Source organism: Lithobates pipiens, unplaced genomic scaffold (genome assembly GCF_037356315.1).
Source record: "Lithobates pipiens isolate NorthernLeopardFrog02 unplaced genomic scaffold, aLitPip1_a1.2 Scaffold_22, whole genome shotgun sequence".
Classification (NCBI taxonomy): Eukaryota; Metazoa; Chordata; class Amphibia; order Anura; family Ranidae; genus Lithobates; species Lithobates pipiens.
In genome coordinates, this window is record NW_027507784.1 from 137123162 (window position 1) to 137140982 (window position 17821).

The 17821-nt window shown below is 39.4% G+C and overlaps 1 protein-coding gene across 2 annotated transcripts in view; it reads left to right on the forward strand.

The window, feature by feature from the left end:
• The window catches only part of ERBB4 (erb-b2 receptor tyrosine kinase 4), a 1370666-nt gene that overhangs the window by 1256225 nt on the left and 96620 nt on the right, over positions 1 to 17821 (forward strand). For both annotated transcript variants that reach the window (XM_077448341.1, XM_077448342.1), the window contains exons 21-22: positions 10085 to 10240; positions 13559 to 13634. In XM_077448341.1, the coding sequence (XP_077304467.1) occupies positions 10085 to 10240; positions 13559 to 13634 (232 nt within the window). The remainder of the gene's footprint in view (positions 1 to 10084; positions 10241 to 13558; positions 13635 to 17821) is intronic.

Here is a 17821-nt window from a genome sequence, read left to right on the forward strand (position 1 = left end):
TGACTGTTCTCTGTATTACGGGGAGCCGAGAATTCATTATAGCCGCGAGTGATTTTAAATGACTTTTTTTCCTGCAGAAATGACACTTTGTGCAGGGACAATTCTAAGCACGGGAAACATGCACCCCTTTACAGGCATACTATAGACACCCCCCAGGTACGAAATTTAAAGGAATATTACACTTTTATTGTTTCACTTTAAGCATTATTAAAGTGCTCCGGAAAAAACGGCCGTTTTTAAAACTTTTTTTTGCATTGAAACATGTCCCCTGGGGCAGGACCCAGGTGCCCAAACACTTTTTAGGACATTAACTTGCATATTAGCCTTTAAAATTAGTACTTTAGATTTCTCCCATAGACTTGTACAGGTGTTCCGCAGCTTTTCGAATTTGCCGCGAACACCCCAAATTGTTCACTGTTCGCCGAACAGGCAATGTTCAAGTCGAACATGAGTTTGACTCGAACTCGAAGCTCAGCCCTATTTAAGGCACAAGCTTTCGAGTGAACAAGATTTCAATAGAGCTTAGATACCTTCTTCAGGCTTTATACATGGTCCTGGAGAAGTGATCTAAGTTATCCTCATAGCTTGCATCTTTGTTATCTTTAGTTAGCCAATAAAGGGAATCACTTAAACTCCAAACCTAATGCCTATAAAGAAATGTTTTTTAAACTTGTTTTTAATAGAACATTATTAGTATTTTAAAATGTTTGTTTGTGTTACCTAAAAATAAAACCTCAACTTCCTATCTCTATAATAATATGGAGTCCCTGGTTTGCAAGTGCTCCAGGGGATGTTTAGGTGGCCTCATTAAAAACAACACGCTGGATTCCGATGTATTGATTTCTGTTTTCTCCAAACAGAAAATACACAATACATATTTGAAATCACAGCTTGTGGCTGGATGTAAATTATAGGTTGCAGGGAGTTTAATGGCCTATGCGTTGCTACACAGAAATGTAATATGTAAAGGTCTACTTTGGATTTAAATGGGTAATTCTCCTTGGTTTGTGACAATAACAAGGTATAGACATAAATACAGGACAATTCTTCTGTTGATACAGTTTTTACATGGACACAACTTTGACAGCTGTAAATAACTGTGCATGGCTATAGACAGACAACATATCTACCAGAATTATTCTCACTGGGCACAATAGATATAAAAACCTATAAAAAAGTTTCAAAAGTAATTTATACCATGTATATACTTTAGCACCATCTGACTGCTTTTCTCAGGGCCTGTCAAGGAAGTAAGGCCTATCAGAGACAGAATAAATATTTTTCTTCCTTTAGGATTAACATTGAATACTTTTTTCATTGTGCAAGGTGACTTACATGCTTCATGCTATAGGGATGAAGCATAGAACAAAGGAATTCAATTTATGCTTGTTGACCTTTTTTACATACTGTCCATACAGCCAGGTACAGCGGAATCCATGCATGGGCAGGACTTTGCAGTAGGAGCAGGCTTATAGTTGTGGATGTTTAGTTCAACACACTTTAAAAAGTTCAGAAGGTTGTTTTAGTAATATTCTAAAATTCTAAATGAATTTGCATACTTTTTTTTAAGTACTTGCAGTGCCAACATTTGTAGTACAAGCGAATTCTCTATAAATTGACTTAATGCATAGATTTCTATCTTAACTTCACCTATTTGCTCCCTGTACGTGTGCATTAAACAAACCTACTCATTAGCTTCTCACCTTAACTCTAATAACGAGATGATAATTGGTCTTTTGAGTCACAGTCATTTTTTGGGTGACTTTTCTGCCTGGAATGTCCATAGCTTTGTGCAAATTAATGTTTTGTTGCTAATTGTGCTTCATATAAATCTATTAACCACTTCTGTGTCAAATAGGGTGTGTAACCTTGCAAACTTCAGTAAAGCTTGCTGGCTGTTATAAGTTTGGAATTCAATTTTAGAGGAAAAATAATGATAGATATAATTGCCCTATATTATGCTTTGTACAGCAGATTTATCTTGTATAGGTTACTAACAAATGTGTTAACATTTTGTTTGTATAAAAATACCATTTTATTCCTCGGCAGACCTTTTTGGAATTGGAAGATAATAGTTATTTGTTAGGGGTCTGGACGTGTGAGCAGGCCACGCAGAATACATTTCAGTCAAAAACTTATTTTTTGTTTATGTTTTACGGTTCGTGCACCTGGAAAGTTACATTATGCCTAGCGTAAATTACCTGAACCTTTCCAGCACCCCGGGAGCCACGTGTGCCATGTACCGCCTACCAGGGAATAGTTTTACATGGTTGTACGCTTTTAAATGGCAATGCTTCTTTGCATAGTCATTTACACATGCATCCATGACCTTTGTTTTTTCTGAACATGGTTGCAGTATGGTGGTATGGGTTTTTCAAGGTTAAAACTGGGGATGAAGAGGTATCATATCATCTCCCAACCACCTGTCCATGGTGGATCAATTTTCAGAGGGGCAGTAGGGCTCCTGCTAATCTAAATGAACCTCCGGCAGTGTATACTCGTATCTGTGGCCCAATTGGGGGAGTTTTTTTTAGTCACTTTCTGTGCTGATGACAACATTGTCACCAGGACCCCACCCCACAACAAACCCCATGTTTGTTTCCATTCACTTAGCATATGTACATATGTAAAAATGAAATATATATATATATATATATATATATATATATATATATATATATATATTTTTTTTTTTTTTTTTTTTTCAAGTAGAAGGTGTCATGGCTGATTCTCAGAATTTCTTGCCAGCCCCAGGTGTCTTTGGTCTTTGTTCCCACATTATCCCTCATTAACATACAATACATGAGGGCAGGCTTCAATTGTTTAACAGGAAAAAGAGGGGAAAAACTGCGCTACGGGAAAAAGAAGCAAATAGTGTTGAACGGAAGCTGCAATTCAAATATATACCAAAAATATATCAAACAAAAATAGAAAAAAGAAGAACTGGACGACGTAAATTATTACGAAACGCGTAGGGCGGTGCGAACGTGTCGACGTCACCCCAAGTCGTGTTCGTTTTTGTGGACCAGGAAGGACGGGTTGGTCTTGGCGTTGGCGTGTATCCGGCCGGTGCACGTCTTTGTTTTGAACCTACTTTTAAAGTCTTTTATGTAAGTGTTTACGTTCGCTTTTTAAGAATTAAAGTCATTTGGTTTTACACTATCTGGAGCCTATGTTTTCCCTTATGTGACACCACGTCGTGTTGGGAGTGAGTAACAGCCATAACCCCATCGTGTGGAAGATTCGTGACCATCTGAGGAGGAGGCGCTATCCGGACACCCTTTTGACTACTACTGCTTGTGGTGACCCTCTGTAACGGGGGGTCGTCTGGATCTGGTAAGGAGCTGATTCATTTATTTCGGTGATGGGATAAGCACACCACGTCTTTGGAGAAGATTTTCAATCCGTGCATTTACAATTCAGTCGTTTGGAACTTTTCTTTATTGCCGTACCTTATTTGAAATTTTTGTTTCACTGGTGTTCATTCACTATATGGACATTTATTTTTTATGTTTATTTTTTATGTTTTATTTAATTTTTCAATTTTTTGATATGTGACTGTATGGACATTATACAGAGTGTCTCTGAACGCAGATTTAGTATTTTTTCGATAGGTCATTTATGCCTAATAGCAAATATATATTCTTTATATTCTTATCTTTATGGTTTAGGGGTTTATGCACAGAGTTTGATGCACATATATTGAGTTTGGGGAATTCACAATATTAACACACTAGATACTAAGACCCACAGTGTGGGTCTGATACTTTTATATACCCTAATCACATTGGGTATCTTGTGGCTAGCGCAGTTCTTCTTTCAATTGTTTAACGTTTAACCCTTTGTTAGGAGAGACAATGTTCAAACCTAGTTTACAGCTGTTAATGAAGAACTATGAACATAATATAGACACTGTATTCATATTAAGCAAATTGTGATTCTGTCATATTAATTTGATCCACGTGAATAGCACTTTTATTGCAATATTGTCACTTTATTTATATCAATGTATGGTAGACGTGATTTAATTATGCTAGTTTGATTCTAGTGATTACCACTCTATTGCACTACTGTCACTTTGTTCAGTCATTTTCATATACGTTTGTTTTTATTTAAAGACAGCGCAGCGTTTTTTAAACATATATACAGGGTAAAGAAACGGATTCACTTTACGGGGACCCTCGATCAACTGGTGCTGGTGTTTGGTGATTGGCTTCTCAGGCACTGAATGCTGTCATGTTAGAGTAGGGAGAGAGACGCTGAGGTTAATTTACTGAAGGCAAATAGACTATGCACTTTGCAAGTGCAATTGCTCCAGAGCTTAGTAAATGAGCACATGATTGGATCATGGAGATCAGCAGAGCTTCCTCTCATTTACTAAGCTTACACTAACACTTTGTAGAGTGCAGCTGCATTTGCAAAGTGCTCAGTTTATTTGTCAACTCCATCAGCTTTTAGAAGATTGCACTGGGAATCCTCTTTCTGCTCCCAGCAGCCAAAAAGAGCAGCAGGGGACGAAAAAGGAGTTACAGACTGCTGTTATAAAGTGAATCTGTTGTTTTGCCCAGCATTGACATGCATAGATTTGCTTTAAACGAGCCAGTGGTTTATCTTGGGTTCACAGCTGAAATATTAGTTTGGAGGAGACTGATGCTTTAATGAATCCAGGCATCAGTAGGGAGAAATATTTTACTTTGCACAGGAAAAGATGAGTTATTATTTGCACATTCATAGGGAAATAGATGAGTCAGTGAACAAAAGACTGACATAGCTGGATGTGGTTAGATAAGTGTTGCATAACCCAAATGTAAAAGTTATGACTGAGAGATGAAAGTCTCAGGCTGAGTGGGATGTTACCATAACTAGATATCATGTACATTTCAGTCTGTGTGGTAGAACAAGTCTGGGAACTGCAGAGCTGAGAAAGGCTTTGGGGAGAATGCGAGACATGCATTGAGGTATTGTTGGCTTATCTGTCAAGACACCTGGATGGTTCATTAATAGCAAACAGCTCACAACAAAATGAATGTACTCAGGATACAGACACCAAGCATGGATCTTGTCTAACAGTCTTAACATTCGAGCGTACAATATTAATAGGAAGAAGAGAAGAATTGGAGGATTGCCATGGGAGACTGTGCCATTAATTTACTCTGTGCATTGAGGCTGTTTATGCAAAATGAACACTTGCTAGCAAGTATGGAACAATTATTTACTTACCTGCTTTTTACAGCTCCATGCTGTACATTCCAGCATTATAAATGGCCAAAGCGGGACACTTCGGATTGTATTACACAGAAGCTTACTTAAACTGGCATATTGGAGATCACACAGACGCAGCTTGGCAGACATGTGGATACAAATTAACGTGAAGCACACTTTAAAGGTGATTTCAGGAGAACTACACATCTCCTGGGTTTTTACTGAAACCTGGAGCTATCATTTCTAGATGGCCAAGGCTGCCATTGGGGCACATTTATAAAATGCGATCATTCCCTAGGCGACAATTGTACTTTTATGAATATACTTTGTTCTGCCAGGCAATGCATGCATCAGAGGGTTAGGGGGCCCTGCTGCTGTTTACAGAAGGGATGTGGAATGTTACTCTAGACATGGGTCAAAGGGAAATGGGATTTTCTATGTTTCCTAAAAATAATTTTTCATAAAAAAACAATCTTCACCTTGGGAAGTGGGTCTTTCCACCCAAAGTTGTATTGTTCTGGTAACAAGTTATAAGCCATCTCTTATATTTTTGGAAATATTCAGCTATTCTTTATTATAGATAATGCAGTTGGATAAATGTGGCTTTGATCAGAGCAGCTTGTGGACTAAAGCCCCGTACACACGATTGGACTTCGCAACAACAAAACCGTGGAATTTTGTTTGAAGAGTGTTGTCTCAAACTTGTCTTGCATACACACAGTCACACAAATGTTGGCCAACAATTACGAACGTAGTGACGAACAAGACGTACGTGATATCTCCATTATGACCGCTAGTTTTACAAGACCGAGCACTTCCGGCTCTTACTTGATTCCGAGCATGTGTGTTTGTACTTTGGACTTTTGTTCGACAGACTTGTGTGCACATGATTGAAAAGTCCGACAGCACACATTTGTTGGTGGAAAATTTGAGAGCATGCTAGCGAACATTTGTTGGCGGAAAGTCCGCCAACAAATGTCCGATGGAGCATACACACAGTCAGACTTACCACAAACAAGCTCACATCCAACATTTCCCATCAGAAAATCTGGTCGTGTGTACGCGGCATAAGACTTCCTTTATGCTAGTGCCTCAAACACCATTCCAAGTTTAGAAAGGAAATTTGCCCTGCAGCATTCTCCTCAGTCAAAATTTCACTACTGGCTCTTTACTCCACCTGTATCCCCTTGAACTGTCTGACATTAAAAATTGAATCCAGATTCTGCAGAGCACATTTTGTGGTGCTACATCTTTACTATAGATAAACCCTATTCAGTGTGCATGTTCTGCTTGCATGTAAGCAGGCAGGCAGCTCAAGTAGAGAGGCATCTATTTTACCTTCATATCTTTACTTGACCACAAAACCAAATACTTACCATCAGATTTTCTCTCACTGATAAGAAATAAAGTAGTCACTGGTGTGTTGGTAAGTGACTTAAAGTGGTTCTCTACTCCACTCTCCAATCCTGTAGCTGCTGACATCTAATAACAGGACACTTACCTGTCTAGGGATCCAGCATGGTCCTCGTCTGGGCTAGTTCTTCACTAGCCTTCAGGTTCCCGACACTGGCATCATAACTGAGGGTAGCCGGCGGTGATGTTTGCAGCTTTACAGCCAGCTGCCCACTGCAAATATGCAAGCTGCACTGCGCTATGTGAATGGTCCCTCAGTTTTATGGGACCTGTGATGTGTCCAGAAGGCTGCGGGGAGGGAGGGGAGAAGAGAACTTCTGCTAGATGATCCAAGCAGAAGTGGGAGTGGTACCTGTCAAAACTAGGTACCCCCTCCCCCCTGAAAAAAATGACCTGCCAAATGTGGCAGAGGAGGGGGGATGAGGGCTTAAAGTGGACCTTCCCTTTTGGGTAAAGCACTGCTTTAACCTGACCATAGATGGGTAGAATTTTAAACGAAAAATTCTTAGGAAAAGAAAGTTTCCCTGTTTTTCTAATCATTAGTAGGCCAAATCCATGTTCATTTTACACTGCAGCGACAAGAAAATTCGAAGGAGCAGGAAAATGTTTTCAATTTTTTGGGCTTTATATTTAAAAATTACTTATTTGCTGTTTATATTATTATGATATCAGATATAAAATGATTTTATAGTGTAATAATTGTCAAAATCTGGAAACAGGGTAAATATGATGAAAATCTGTGTCTTTTGACTGAATTGGAACTGGTCCAAGCTAAATTCTAGTGACAAACAGAATTTACAGGAGCAATTGCAAATAGTATACTTAGGCCCATGAACATTTGCCCAGCTCTTCTAATCATCTTTCTCCTGGCTGAATAAAATCAGTGTCAAAAATGTGCCTAAAGCCAAAAATTATTGCAAGCCCTTTTGGCATAAGAAAAGCAGCATGAAAAATGTGCCTAAAGCTGTGTTTTTGCAAACATGTTTAGACATGCTTAGGTGCGTGAAGCGCTTGGGTGTTCATTCATTTCATTGGGCAGAATTTTTTTTTTATTCTGGCCAATGAAATGAATGAGCGCTCAAACGCTTGACGTGCCTAGCGTTAACACAGGTCTAGGCATGTCAGGTGGTTTTTAGCAGCAAAATAGTACTCTCCTGAACGCACTGGCTCTGGGTTTATATTCCTGCATGTAAGCACCCCTGCCAGTAAGCGCCTGTAAATGTCTATTGAATATGCATGCATTGGCACAGTGTGGAGAGACATTTAGAGGCTAACAATAATCTCCTACCACTTCTATCAGCTCATTCCCGACAGTTATAACCTTTTGTACCACCTGCCCCACCCTATTAGATTGTAAGCTCTTCTGAGCAGGACCCTCTTAATCCTCTTGTATTTTATTGTATTGTAACTGTATTGTCTCCGTTTTATATTGTAAATTGCTGGCGCTATATAAATCCTGAATAATAATAATAGGCAGAAAAACACAAAACAAAACCATTGGATGTCCAGTGTGCAAGAGGCCTTAAAAACGAAATAACATAGAAGGATTTCCTCCTCTTTTGTAGACTACAAAAAACGTACCAAAAAATAACATTTGTGAACATGTTTTAGAATTGCCACCTGGTGGTGAGACGCAGTATTTCAGCTTTTTCTTTTCCTTTGTTTAGCAGCTTTTCAACATTGTTGCTACATGGTTACTATGAGCACTTTCTTCTCCTATGGTTGTTGTACATCTGTCTTTGCATGTGTATATAGAAGATTGAGTTGCTGTAACTTCTTTCTGACAGGACAATGACAGCAAAATTGTAATATTAGGAAATTGTAAGATTTAGAATTTTATGACAGCAATACATTATAGAAGGTATTCATTAAAATTGGCGAAAAAGAAAAACATGATGTAAACATAACCAGACAATAATAATAATCATTTGATAATTTTTTTTTTTTTCGCAGTTTAAAAATTGAGGCAAAACTTTGGTTGCTATGGATTACAAATGCAGGCATTGGATTCTGTTAAAAGGGATTTCCATAAACTAGCACATTGTGAATTAACATTTGTGACATGGCAAATTATGAAATCTCTAAATGCAGCGCACATTCTCTTCTTTTTTAATGGGATAATGATGAAGCTGCTTTGCTTGTGATACTGATGGAGTTCTGCCATATTATTGCCACGCATTTTAAAATGCCACATCTTTTAAAAGGCTTTTATTTTCCATTGATATCAAGAACAATATTATTATGCTTGTTTTTTTTTTTTTTTTTTTTTTTGGCAAGTTACCACAACACCATTATCCCCTAGTTTTTAAGATCAAAGATACAACTATGTTGGTGTCCCCTTGCTCTTTTTACATTGTATTTTTTTAAATGTAACTGCCTGCTCCCAAACTGTCATTTGAAATAAAACACATAGCCAAGTATTATTCTCCACACTTTTTCTTATTGTGCATTAAAAAAGAAAACAAATAAAATTAGACATGCTATCTGTCAATAGAACTTAATCAAAAAGTGCATTCTATGCATCCAAAAATATATAAAATATACAAAATCAAATCATTATTCAACCAAAAAATTAAATAAAAGTCTCATGCATGTGTCCTGCTTCTTAATATAGGGAGTCAACAATGGCAAGAGTTGGTGAAAGCAGGGGTCCGTCATCCAGAGATAATTCCGAAAATCATCCGGATTATTCTCTTGGAGCTCACGCAGCAAAGGCATATGACATAATTGGTCAGGATTAATAAAGCAACTAATTTTTGGTCCAAGAAATTCTCTTTCTCCTGTTCCTGGACTGGACTTGGGTCAAAGCAATAACTCCAAGGCCAATAATAAATAACACATTATCTCCTCCGATTCCGCAACATGTCTGGCTGATGAACAGCCATTCGGAAATGAACTGAAAAGCACAAAATAAAAAATGGGGAAAATGAAAAACGCGAATCAACACTGACCAAACTTCTACTAACACAAAATTAGCAGAAGGAGCCCAAAGTGTGACGCCTGATAATTTAATGTCCTCTTTATCAGCCCGTAGTACCTCTAATACATCACTACGTTCATATTTGTTAGCCGACAATTGTGTACCGTTTGTATGCAAGACAAAATCCAGGCACACGGCCTTCGGACAAAAGTCTGACGCTTTGTCTGCGGAAAATTTGATCATGTGTATGAGGCTTTCTTTACAGTTTGGTTAACTGAAGTATGCCCAGCCACATATTATAGTGTGCTATATCAACTATACCATTGGAGTGTAATAGTAATATTTACTATCATGTGTCACTAAAAAAGAAACTCATCATTACAGCTCCTTGACCTTAGGAGCTCCATATTATTACATGAGGGTGCCAGATCAATTTGCCAGGGTGTCTTCTTATGTTCTTTTGTACTATCTTATAGATGTTTTTGTAGAATATTGTAAAGATAGCTGTGAAGGTTCTTAGTTACATGCTTGCCTTTCCTTGTTTGGCAGGGTATGATGTACCTAGAGGAACGTCGCTTAGTACACAGAGACCTTGCAGCCCGGAATGTGTTGGTCAAATCTCCTAACCATGTAAAGATCACAGACTTTGGACTGGCCCGACTTCTAGAGAGAGATGAAAAAGAATACAATGCAGATGGGGGAAAGGTAAGATATATACTGTATATAAATATATATATATTTTTTTTGTTTTTGTTTTTACAATAAAACATTAAAAGTATAGCTAAAGCAACAGCACAACAGAGTTGATTGAGGAGGAAGATGATTCTATATGTAAGTGATGTGTGGAAGTGTGTCGAAGCATATCTCCCCTCTCCAAACAAATAAATAACATATGACAATATATGTATGTGAACCGTCCTAGCTACCAAATTATTTGTCTGGACACCCCTGCCAAACATCATAACATGGTCTGCACCCATGGACTGCACTCTTTTGCTGTTAAAGCGGGAGTCCGCCGGGACTCCGCGTTTTTTTTTTTTTTTAAAGTCAGCAGCTACAAATACTGCAGCTGCTGACTTTTAAAATAGTGACACTTACCTGTCCAGCGCGCCCGCGATGTCGGCACCCGAAGCCGATCTCTAGATCGACACTCGAGTGCTGCCGCCGCCATCTTGGGTATGGGAATCAGGAAATGGAGCCTTTCGGCTTCATTTCCCGGTTCCCTACTGCGCATGCGCGAGCCGCGCTGCGCAATGAGGACGGTCCCCGCTGCCTCTGGGATCTGTGTGTTTCCCAGCAGGCAGCGGGGCACTTGCGGAAGGGGGCGGGCACTTGCGGAAAGGGGCGTAATGTACTCCCCTTTCCGCAGAGAGCTAGCCCGGAAGTGGGTGCAGTTACCTGGATTATCCAGGTAACAGCACCCCCCTCCCCCCTGAAAGGTGCCAATCGTGGCGCCGGAGGGGGGGAGGAATCCGATGAGCGGAAGGTCCATTTTAGGGTGGACCTCCGCTTTAAGTAATATAACATTTACCAACCTACTCACAGGCTGCTGAATCAACAATAAAGGATCTTCAGCTCACTGATGATTTCTTTTTTCGTTCTGGGACAAATTGAGAACACTTTATAATGAAGTAGACTGTGTTTTTTTTCACAGTGCACCCCCCCCCCCCTCCACCTCCCCCAGATCTGTGTAGTGCATTACATGAAGCTGATATAAAGGCAGGCTTAGGTAATTATACAAACTGATATACTATGCAAATGTAATATTTTAGTGAGGTGTGCTGGCTCACCTGCTGTCTTCTTAAAGCTGAACTCCAGAACTTCAGCTCATTTTGTTTAAAAAAATGTATGTACTCTGAGAGGTGCATGACATCTCCTGGACTTATCTCTGTTATTTATATTTGACAGGTTTATAGCACTGTCCAGTATAGCACAGCTGATCCTTCTGAGTTGCTGCACTTGCTATTCCCACCCCTCTTTTGCCCAATCACAGAAGCCTTGGTATTATGTGAACATATTCACAAAATACCAAGGCTTCTGTGAATGAGCAGCAGAGGGAAGGGTCAGGTATAGCTGCTCTGTGTGCTTTTCTCCTCTCAGATTCCACAGTGTACCGCTCAGGTAAAGCAAAAAACCTGTCAAATGTAAATAATACAGAAAAGGCCAGGAGATATCATGCACTTAGTTGAACATAACTCATAGTTTGCTTTCACTTCTTACAAAGTGGCTGAATTCCTGGAGTTCAATTTTAAATGTCTAGCAGGCTCTAACAGCAAGGTCTACTTACCATACTTGTTGGCTCTGTTCTACTAATCCTGGAGCTTCAGGTGTTCCTGCTCACCTTGAGATGTTCATATACTTCCTGTTGCATTCTTCATTATGTAACTTACAAAGACAACAGTAGGACCCCTTCATACACAGAAAGTACACAAATTAAAAGGTACAGTTTTAAGCATTTACCAAAAAAGGTAGGTATGCTGATTAACCTGTAACAAAGCAGTTACTGTTTTTTCTACAATTTTTGCAACTAAATTGTAGTTCAGCCTAAATGGCTCTCTTAGTACTTTTTTAATGCTCTTTTTTAATGCAAACTGAGAGTTAAGTTAATGCTAGTATAGTGTAAGATAATGATGAAGAATTGTAAAAACAAATGTATTGACAATTTGTTTATTTGTCCCATAGTACGTAGCCTGAAGTATGCTATTGGCAACACATAGGGAACTTGCTCCTGAAATCAAGACTTCCAGCTTCGTAAATTTGGAGGGTCTTATCAAATTTAATGGTGATTTAGTGTCCTGCATAATTTTTAACAGTAGTTACAGTATTGTCACATTTTTGACCTGTAAGAATTAGGCCTCATGCACACAAGACATCTGTAAAAGCCCCTCTGAATGCCATAACTCCTTTAAGGAAAATGCTGCTTAAAAAAAAAATGTTTAGGCACATCTAGTGTTTGGGGTTAATGCATTCTATTGCCATGCAATAGGAAATGCATTAACGTTCAAACACAAGATGTGTCTACCATTTATGCAGGTTAATGTCTTCTATTGGCCAGAATATTATTTTATTCTAGTCATCGGAGGGCATTAACATTGAGATGCAAGATGCTCCTCTCATGAATGCCCCTTTGGTGGGGGTTTTTTTCTGCCTATAAATGCCCATTTTCAGAAGGACACATAGGGGTTGATTTACTAAAACTGGAGAGTGCAAAATCTGGTGCAGCTGTGCATAGAAACCAATCAGCTTCTAACTTCAGCTTGTTCAATTATACCCCTTTCACACCGAGGGCATTTTGCAGGCGCTATAGCATTAGAAATAGCAGCTGCAATCCACCCTTAAACTGCTGCTCCATTGTTTCCAGTGTGAAAGCCCCGAGGGCTTTCTCAATGCAGCAGTGCGCTGGCAGGACGTCAGGAGCTTCTTTGGAGCGGTGAAGGAGAGGTGTGTTTACCGCTCCTCCACTGCTGCTCCCTATTGAAATCAATGGGGCAGCACTGCAATACCGCCGGCAAAACGTCAGTATTGCAGCGCATTGGGGCACTTTTAACCCTTTCTTGGCCGCTAGTGGGGGTAAAAGCACCCCGCTAGCGGCTGAAATGCACTGCAAATCCGAAGGTAAAACGCCGCTAAAAATAACGGCGTTTTACCGCTGACAATATGGGTGGCTTAAAAGCCGTCTTAAGCTTTGACAATAAAACCTGGAAGCTGATTGTTTTTGTGCAGAGCTGCACCTGATTTTGCACCCATTTTTAGTAAATCAACCTCATAGGCTTGCATACTGCTTTTACAGGATGAACAACAGCATTCAACACCTGTAAAAGAGCCATTCTTTTTTTTTTAATCTCTGTGTGCTTAAACCCTAATGTTTTGTATCTGAATGATGATCATCATTATAAGAAAATCCTGTTCAAGTGCTAGTCTGTTAAGGAACACTTAATTTTCTGCTAAATGCCAAAGTTAATTTCAGTTACTGCATTCAGAAAGTTCTCTCTGTATAAGCTTACTATATTCTTCTATATTTAGATGCCGGTGAAGTGGATGGCCCTGGAATGTATTCACTACAGAAAGTTCACCCATCAGAGCGATGTCTGGAGTTATGGCAAGTGTTCTTGCTAAATCATCTTAAATCGTCTTTATGGCACATGATAACTGGTGATTTCTGCTAGGTTGCAAGATTCAGAGTAGGTCATATTTCATTCTAGAACAAGCATAAGATGAAGAACACTTGATATGAGTTTAAATAGAACACTTTCAACAAGTGTAATGTACTTGTTAGCCACAAGAAGAACATTTTTTTAGTATGTTCATGAATATAAAATGCTAAGCAGGAATGAGGAATGATTGCCCATCGTAATTCAAGAAGATCTATTTATTATAGTCCATCAAAGAAAGCTTTAAAGAAAGAAAACACTACATTTCAAGAAATGTCACTTTTATGGATTACTTGACACTAGGGATGAGCCAAACACCCAATCCCCCGCCCCTCCCCCCCCCCCCGGTTCAGGTTGGTCCGGTTCGGTTTGGATTGGATCGCACCAGGACATGCAAACAGACAAAAAATTTGTACGAACATGCGAACACTGTTAAAGTCTATGGGACACGATAGTGAAAAATCAAAAGTGTTCATTTTAAAGGCTTATATGCACGTTATTGCCATAAAAAGTGTTTAGGGACCTGGGTACTGCCGCGGGGGACAGGTATCAATGCAAAAAAAAGTTTTTAAAACAGCCATTTTTTTCAGGAGCAGTGATTTTAATAATGCTTAAAGTGAAACAATAAAAAGGAAATATTACTTTAAATATCATGCCTGGGGGGCCCCCTTATTCTGTCTGTAAAGTAGCGCCTCTTGCCCATGTTTCTAAAAGTACCGCAGCAAAATAAATTTCTAAAGGAAAAAATGTAATTTAAATTTACTCGCGGCTGTAATGTATTGTCAGATCCCGGCAATATACATAAAAATCATTGAAAAAATTGGCGTGGGTCCCCCCCCCCCAGTCCAATATCAGGCCCTTTGGGTATGGTATGGATATTAAGCCAAAATGTAAAAAATAAATGGCGTGGAGCCCCCCCAAAGCATCCTCCCCAAATTGAGGGCATGTGACCTGGTATGCCTCAGGAGGGGGGTGATGCTCTCTCGCCCCCCGTTTTCCTGTGGCCTGCCAGGTTGCATGCACGGATAAGGGTCTGGTATGGATTTTGGGGGATCCCCATCCCATTTTTATTTTACATTTTGACACAGGGTTCCTCTTAAAATCCACACCAGACCTGAAGGGGCTGGTATGTATTTTGGATGGGACCCCACACCATTTTTTTCATTTTGGCGCAGGTTTTCCCTTAACCACTTCAATACACTGTGTTATATAAACTACACTGCCTGCATTGTCTACTGAATATAGAGTCTACATTACACTGCTCTCTATACGGTGTGGGGCTGGTCCCCGACACCCACAAAACATGTGGCAAAGCAAACCTTTGTTTTCAGTCCAAACAAACAGGCTCCTCTCTCTCAGATTTCCTTCTGAGTCTCAGGCCATAGCACCGCTGTGCTCTCTTCCTGCTCATTTAAAGTCCACCTGAGCATGGACTCAAGTGGACCATAAGACTCGGACCGGGAACCAAGCCTGCCACAGAGGCTGGAAAAATCTGGGCCGGATTTTGGTTCAGTCTGTGACAATAGAACAAATGCGAGGTGAAATATATAGATTATCGATGACCTCACCTTGCATACCATCACTATATATATATATATATATATACATATATATATATATATATATATATATATATATATAAATAAAATACACTGCCTACACTGACTTGAATATAGAGCCAATGCATGCAAGGCAGGTCAGGAGCATGGTTTGGCCAATCATCATACAGCAATGCACTGCGATCTCGCAGTGCATTATGGCGAGTTAAGTGGCGCTCAAATTTTCCGCAAATTTCCCCATATGCTCGGTTCCTTTTATACTAAACGAACACCAGATGTTTGAGTCGAACTTACGTTCAACTCGAACCACAGGCTCATCCCTACTTGAGACCAGACCACAGTCAGGTAACTCTTAACTTACTACAGAAAATACACTAAATACACATAGATTTATTTTAATCAACGTTGCTCGAACATAGCCTTAGCATCATTTGTCCTGCTATATAAGTAGACGGGCTGGTAAGCATTTTTAACCCAGATATCTAGATTAATAGATAAGTAGAAATTTGGAAGGTGTATTTGGGATTTTAGGGTGCACATTTATAACAAAATAATTTGTAAAATGTAGAAATTTATTAGAATAATGCTAAAAACACACATCAAAAAGGGTGAGTACTGGTATTACAGTACTGATATGCAGGTGCAGAGATTTCATCATGTTTCACCTTGGTAATTGGCTTCTTCAGGAAAATGTATTGATATCAGGCACAGTAAGCACTAAGAATACAAATAATTTTTAGGGAAATAGAACAATAAACAGTTACAAAACATCAAAATCATATGACAAACATTTACACATTTGAAAACATTCACGAGTTGGTAAAATACATAGCGCCAGAATCACAATTGGTCATATTGATTACCTGTATGTTCAAAAACGTTTTGTATGTTAATTGAGGCTCCAGAATCATAGGAATATGAGAAATCGGATCATCAAGTATAGCCACAGAGGGAGATATATCTAAAGTACAGCCACTGGTAATGGTCCAAAAACTATAAGGCAGAGTGATGGAAACAATTAGAAATGGGGAAAAAAATATTCCCCATCCAATTTTAATTCCAAACCCAGGAAAATTTACTATAACTTTTACCCTATACCAGGAATACTTTGATAAATTCCCAGGCTTGAAAGTTGTTTATTCACCTCCAATTCCAAAAAGGAATGGATGAAAGTACAAGGAATGGTGAAAGAGATAAGATGAACTCATTTCTGAACTTTCATAAAGTAAAATCATGACCCCTTTATCAGAAAGATAGTAAAAAATCCAATCAGCAATAGACATTATCTCGATCCTTCAATCTGGATGGGACGGAGGGCCTACCCAGGAGGGTCTCCTTTTATCTTTAGACCTGCAGAAGGCCTTTGATTCGCTTTCCCTGCCTTACTTGTTTTCAGCCCTAAGACATTGGGGATTTGGTGAGAACTTTCTGGGGCTATTGAGATCCCTTTACTCTGATCCTGAAGCAAGGGTCAGACTACAGGGTTACTACTCCAACCCCATCAAAATCGCCAGAGGAACTAGGCAAGGCTGCCCTTTGTCCCCACTAATCTTCGCCTTAGCGATTGAAACCCTAGCCATAGCAATCAGATCAGATCAAAACATCAAGGGTGTAAAGTGTGGATAAACTACCCACAGGTGCGCACTTTTCACGGACGATATCCTTCTCTTTGTCACCTCCCCAATAACCTCTCTACCCAACATCAGCAAGCTCCTTGAATCCTTAGTAAATATATCAGGTCTACAGGTTAACATGAAAAAATCCCAAGCACTGAATATATCACTGTACAATGGTCAAACAGATAAAACCCTCATTCAAATTTAAGTGGAGCGACACATCAATCCGTTATTTAGGGATATATCTTACCCCCATGATTGAACACTTGTGCCAAGAACCCCCCCCCCCCTATATTGAAAATTGGAAAACGACCCCCAAACTTGGTCACTACACAATATATCATGGCTAGGCAAAATAGATTCTATGAAGATGACTCTTCTCCCTAGACTCCTATACCTGTTCAGATCCCTCCCAATAGCAATTAGAAAAGATCATCTAAAGTCTTTTCAGGGGAGGATAATCACATTTATTTGGGGAAGAAAAGGATACAGATTAGCCAGTCACATTCTCTACAGCCCGAAAACACAAAAAGGAATAGGTCTACCTGATCTTTTTAGATACTACCAAGCTGCTAGACAAGCCCAATGCTCAACGGTCTACTTTAGATATGAGAAACCTGACTGGATTAGCATAGAGAGACAGGAGGTCCCAACATATACCCTAGACTACTTACTTTGGTGCCCATGAAAATCCAGACCCCCAATAATGTCCCCTACGCTCTCCAATTCCATTACGTTATGGGATGACGTGATACACCTTCCTTCTCTGACATCTGATACACGCCCACTAGCTCATATTTTCCATAACCCCCTCTTCAAGCCAGGTATGGACATCAAAACGTTCCAGTGGTGGCTAGATAAGGGGATATATTATGTTGGACACTATTTCTCCACTTCAGGCCCAATCTCTCTTAAACACTGTGTTGAAAAATTGGAACTTCCTGAATCAGAAAAATTTTG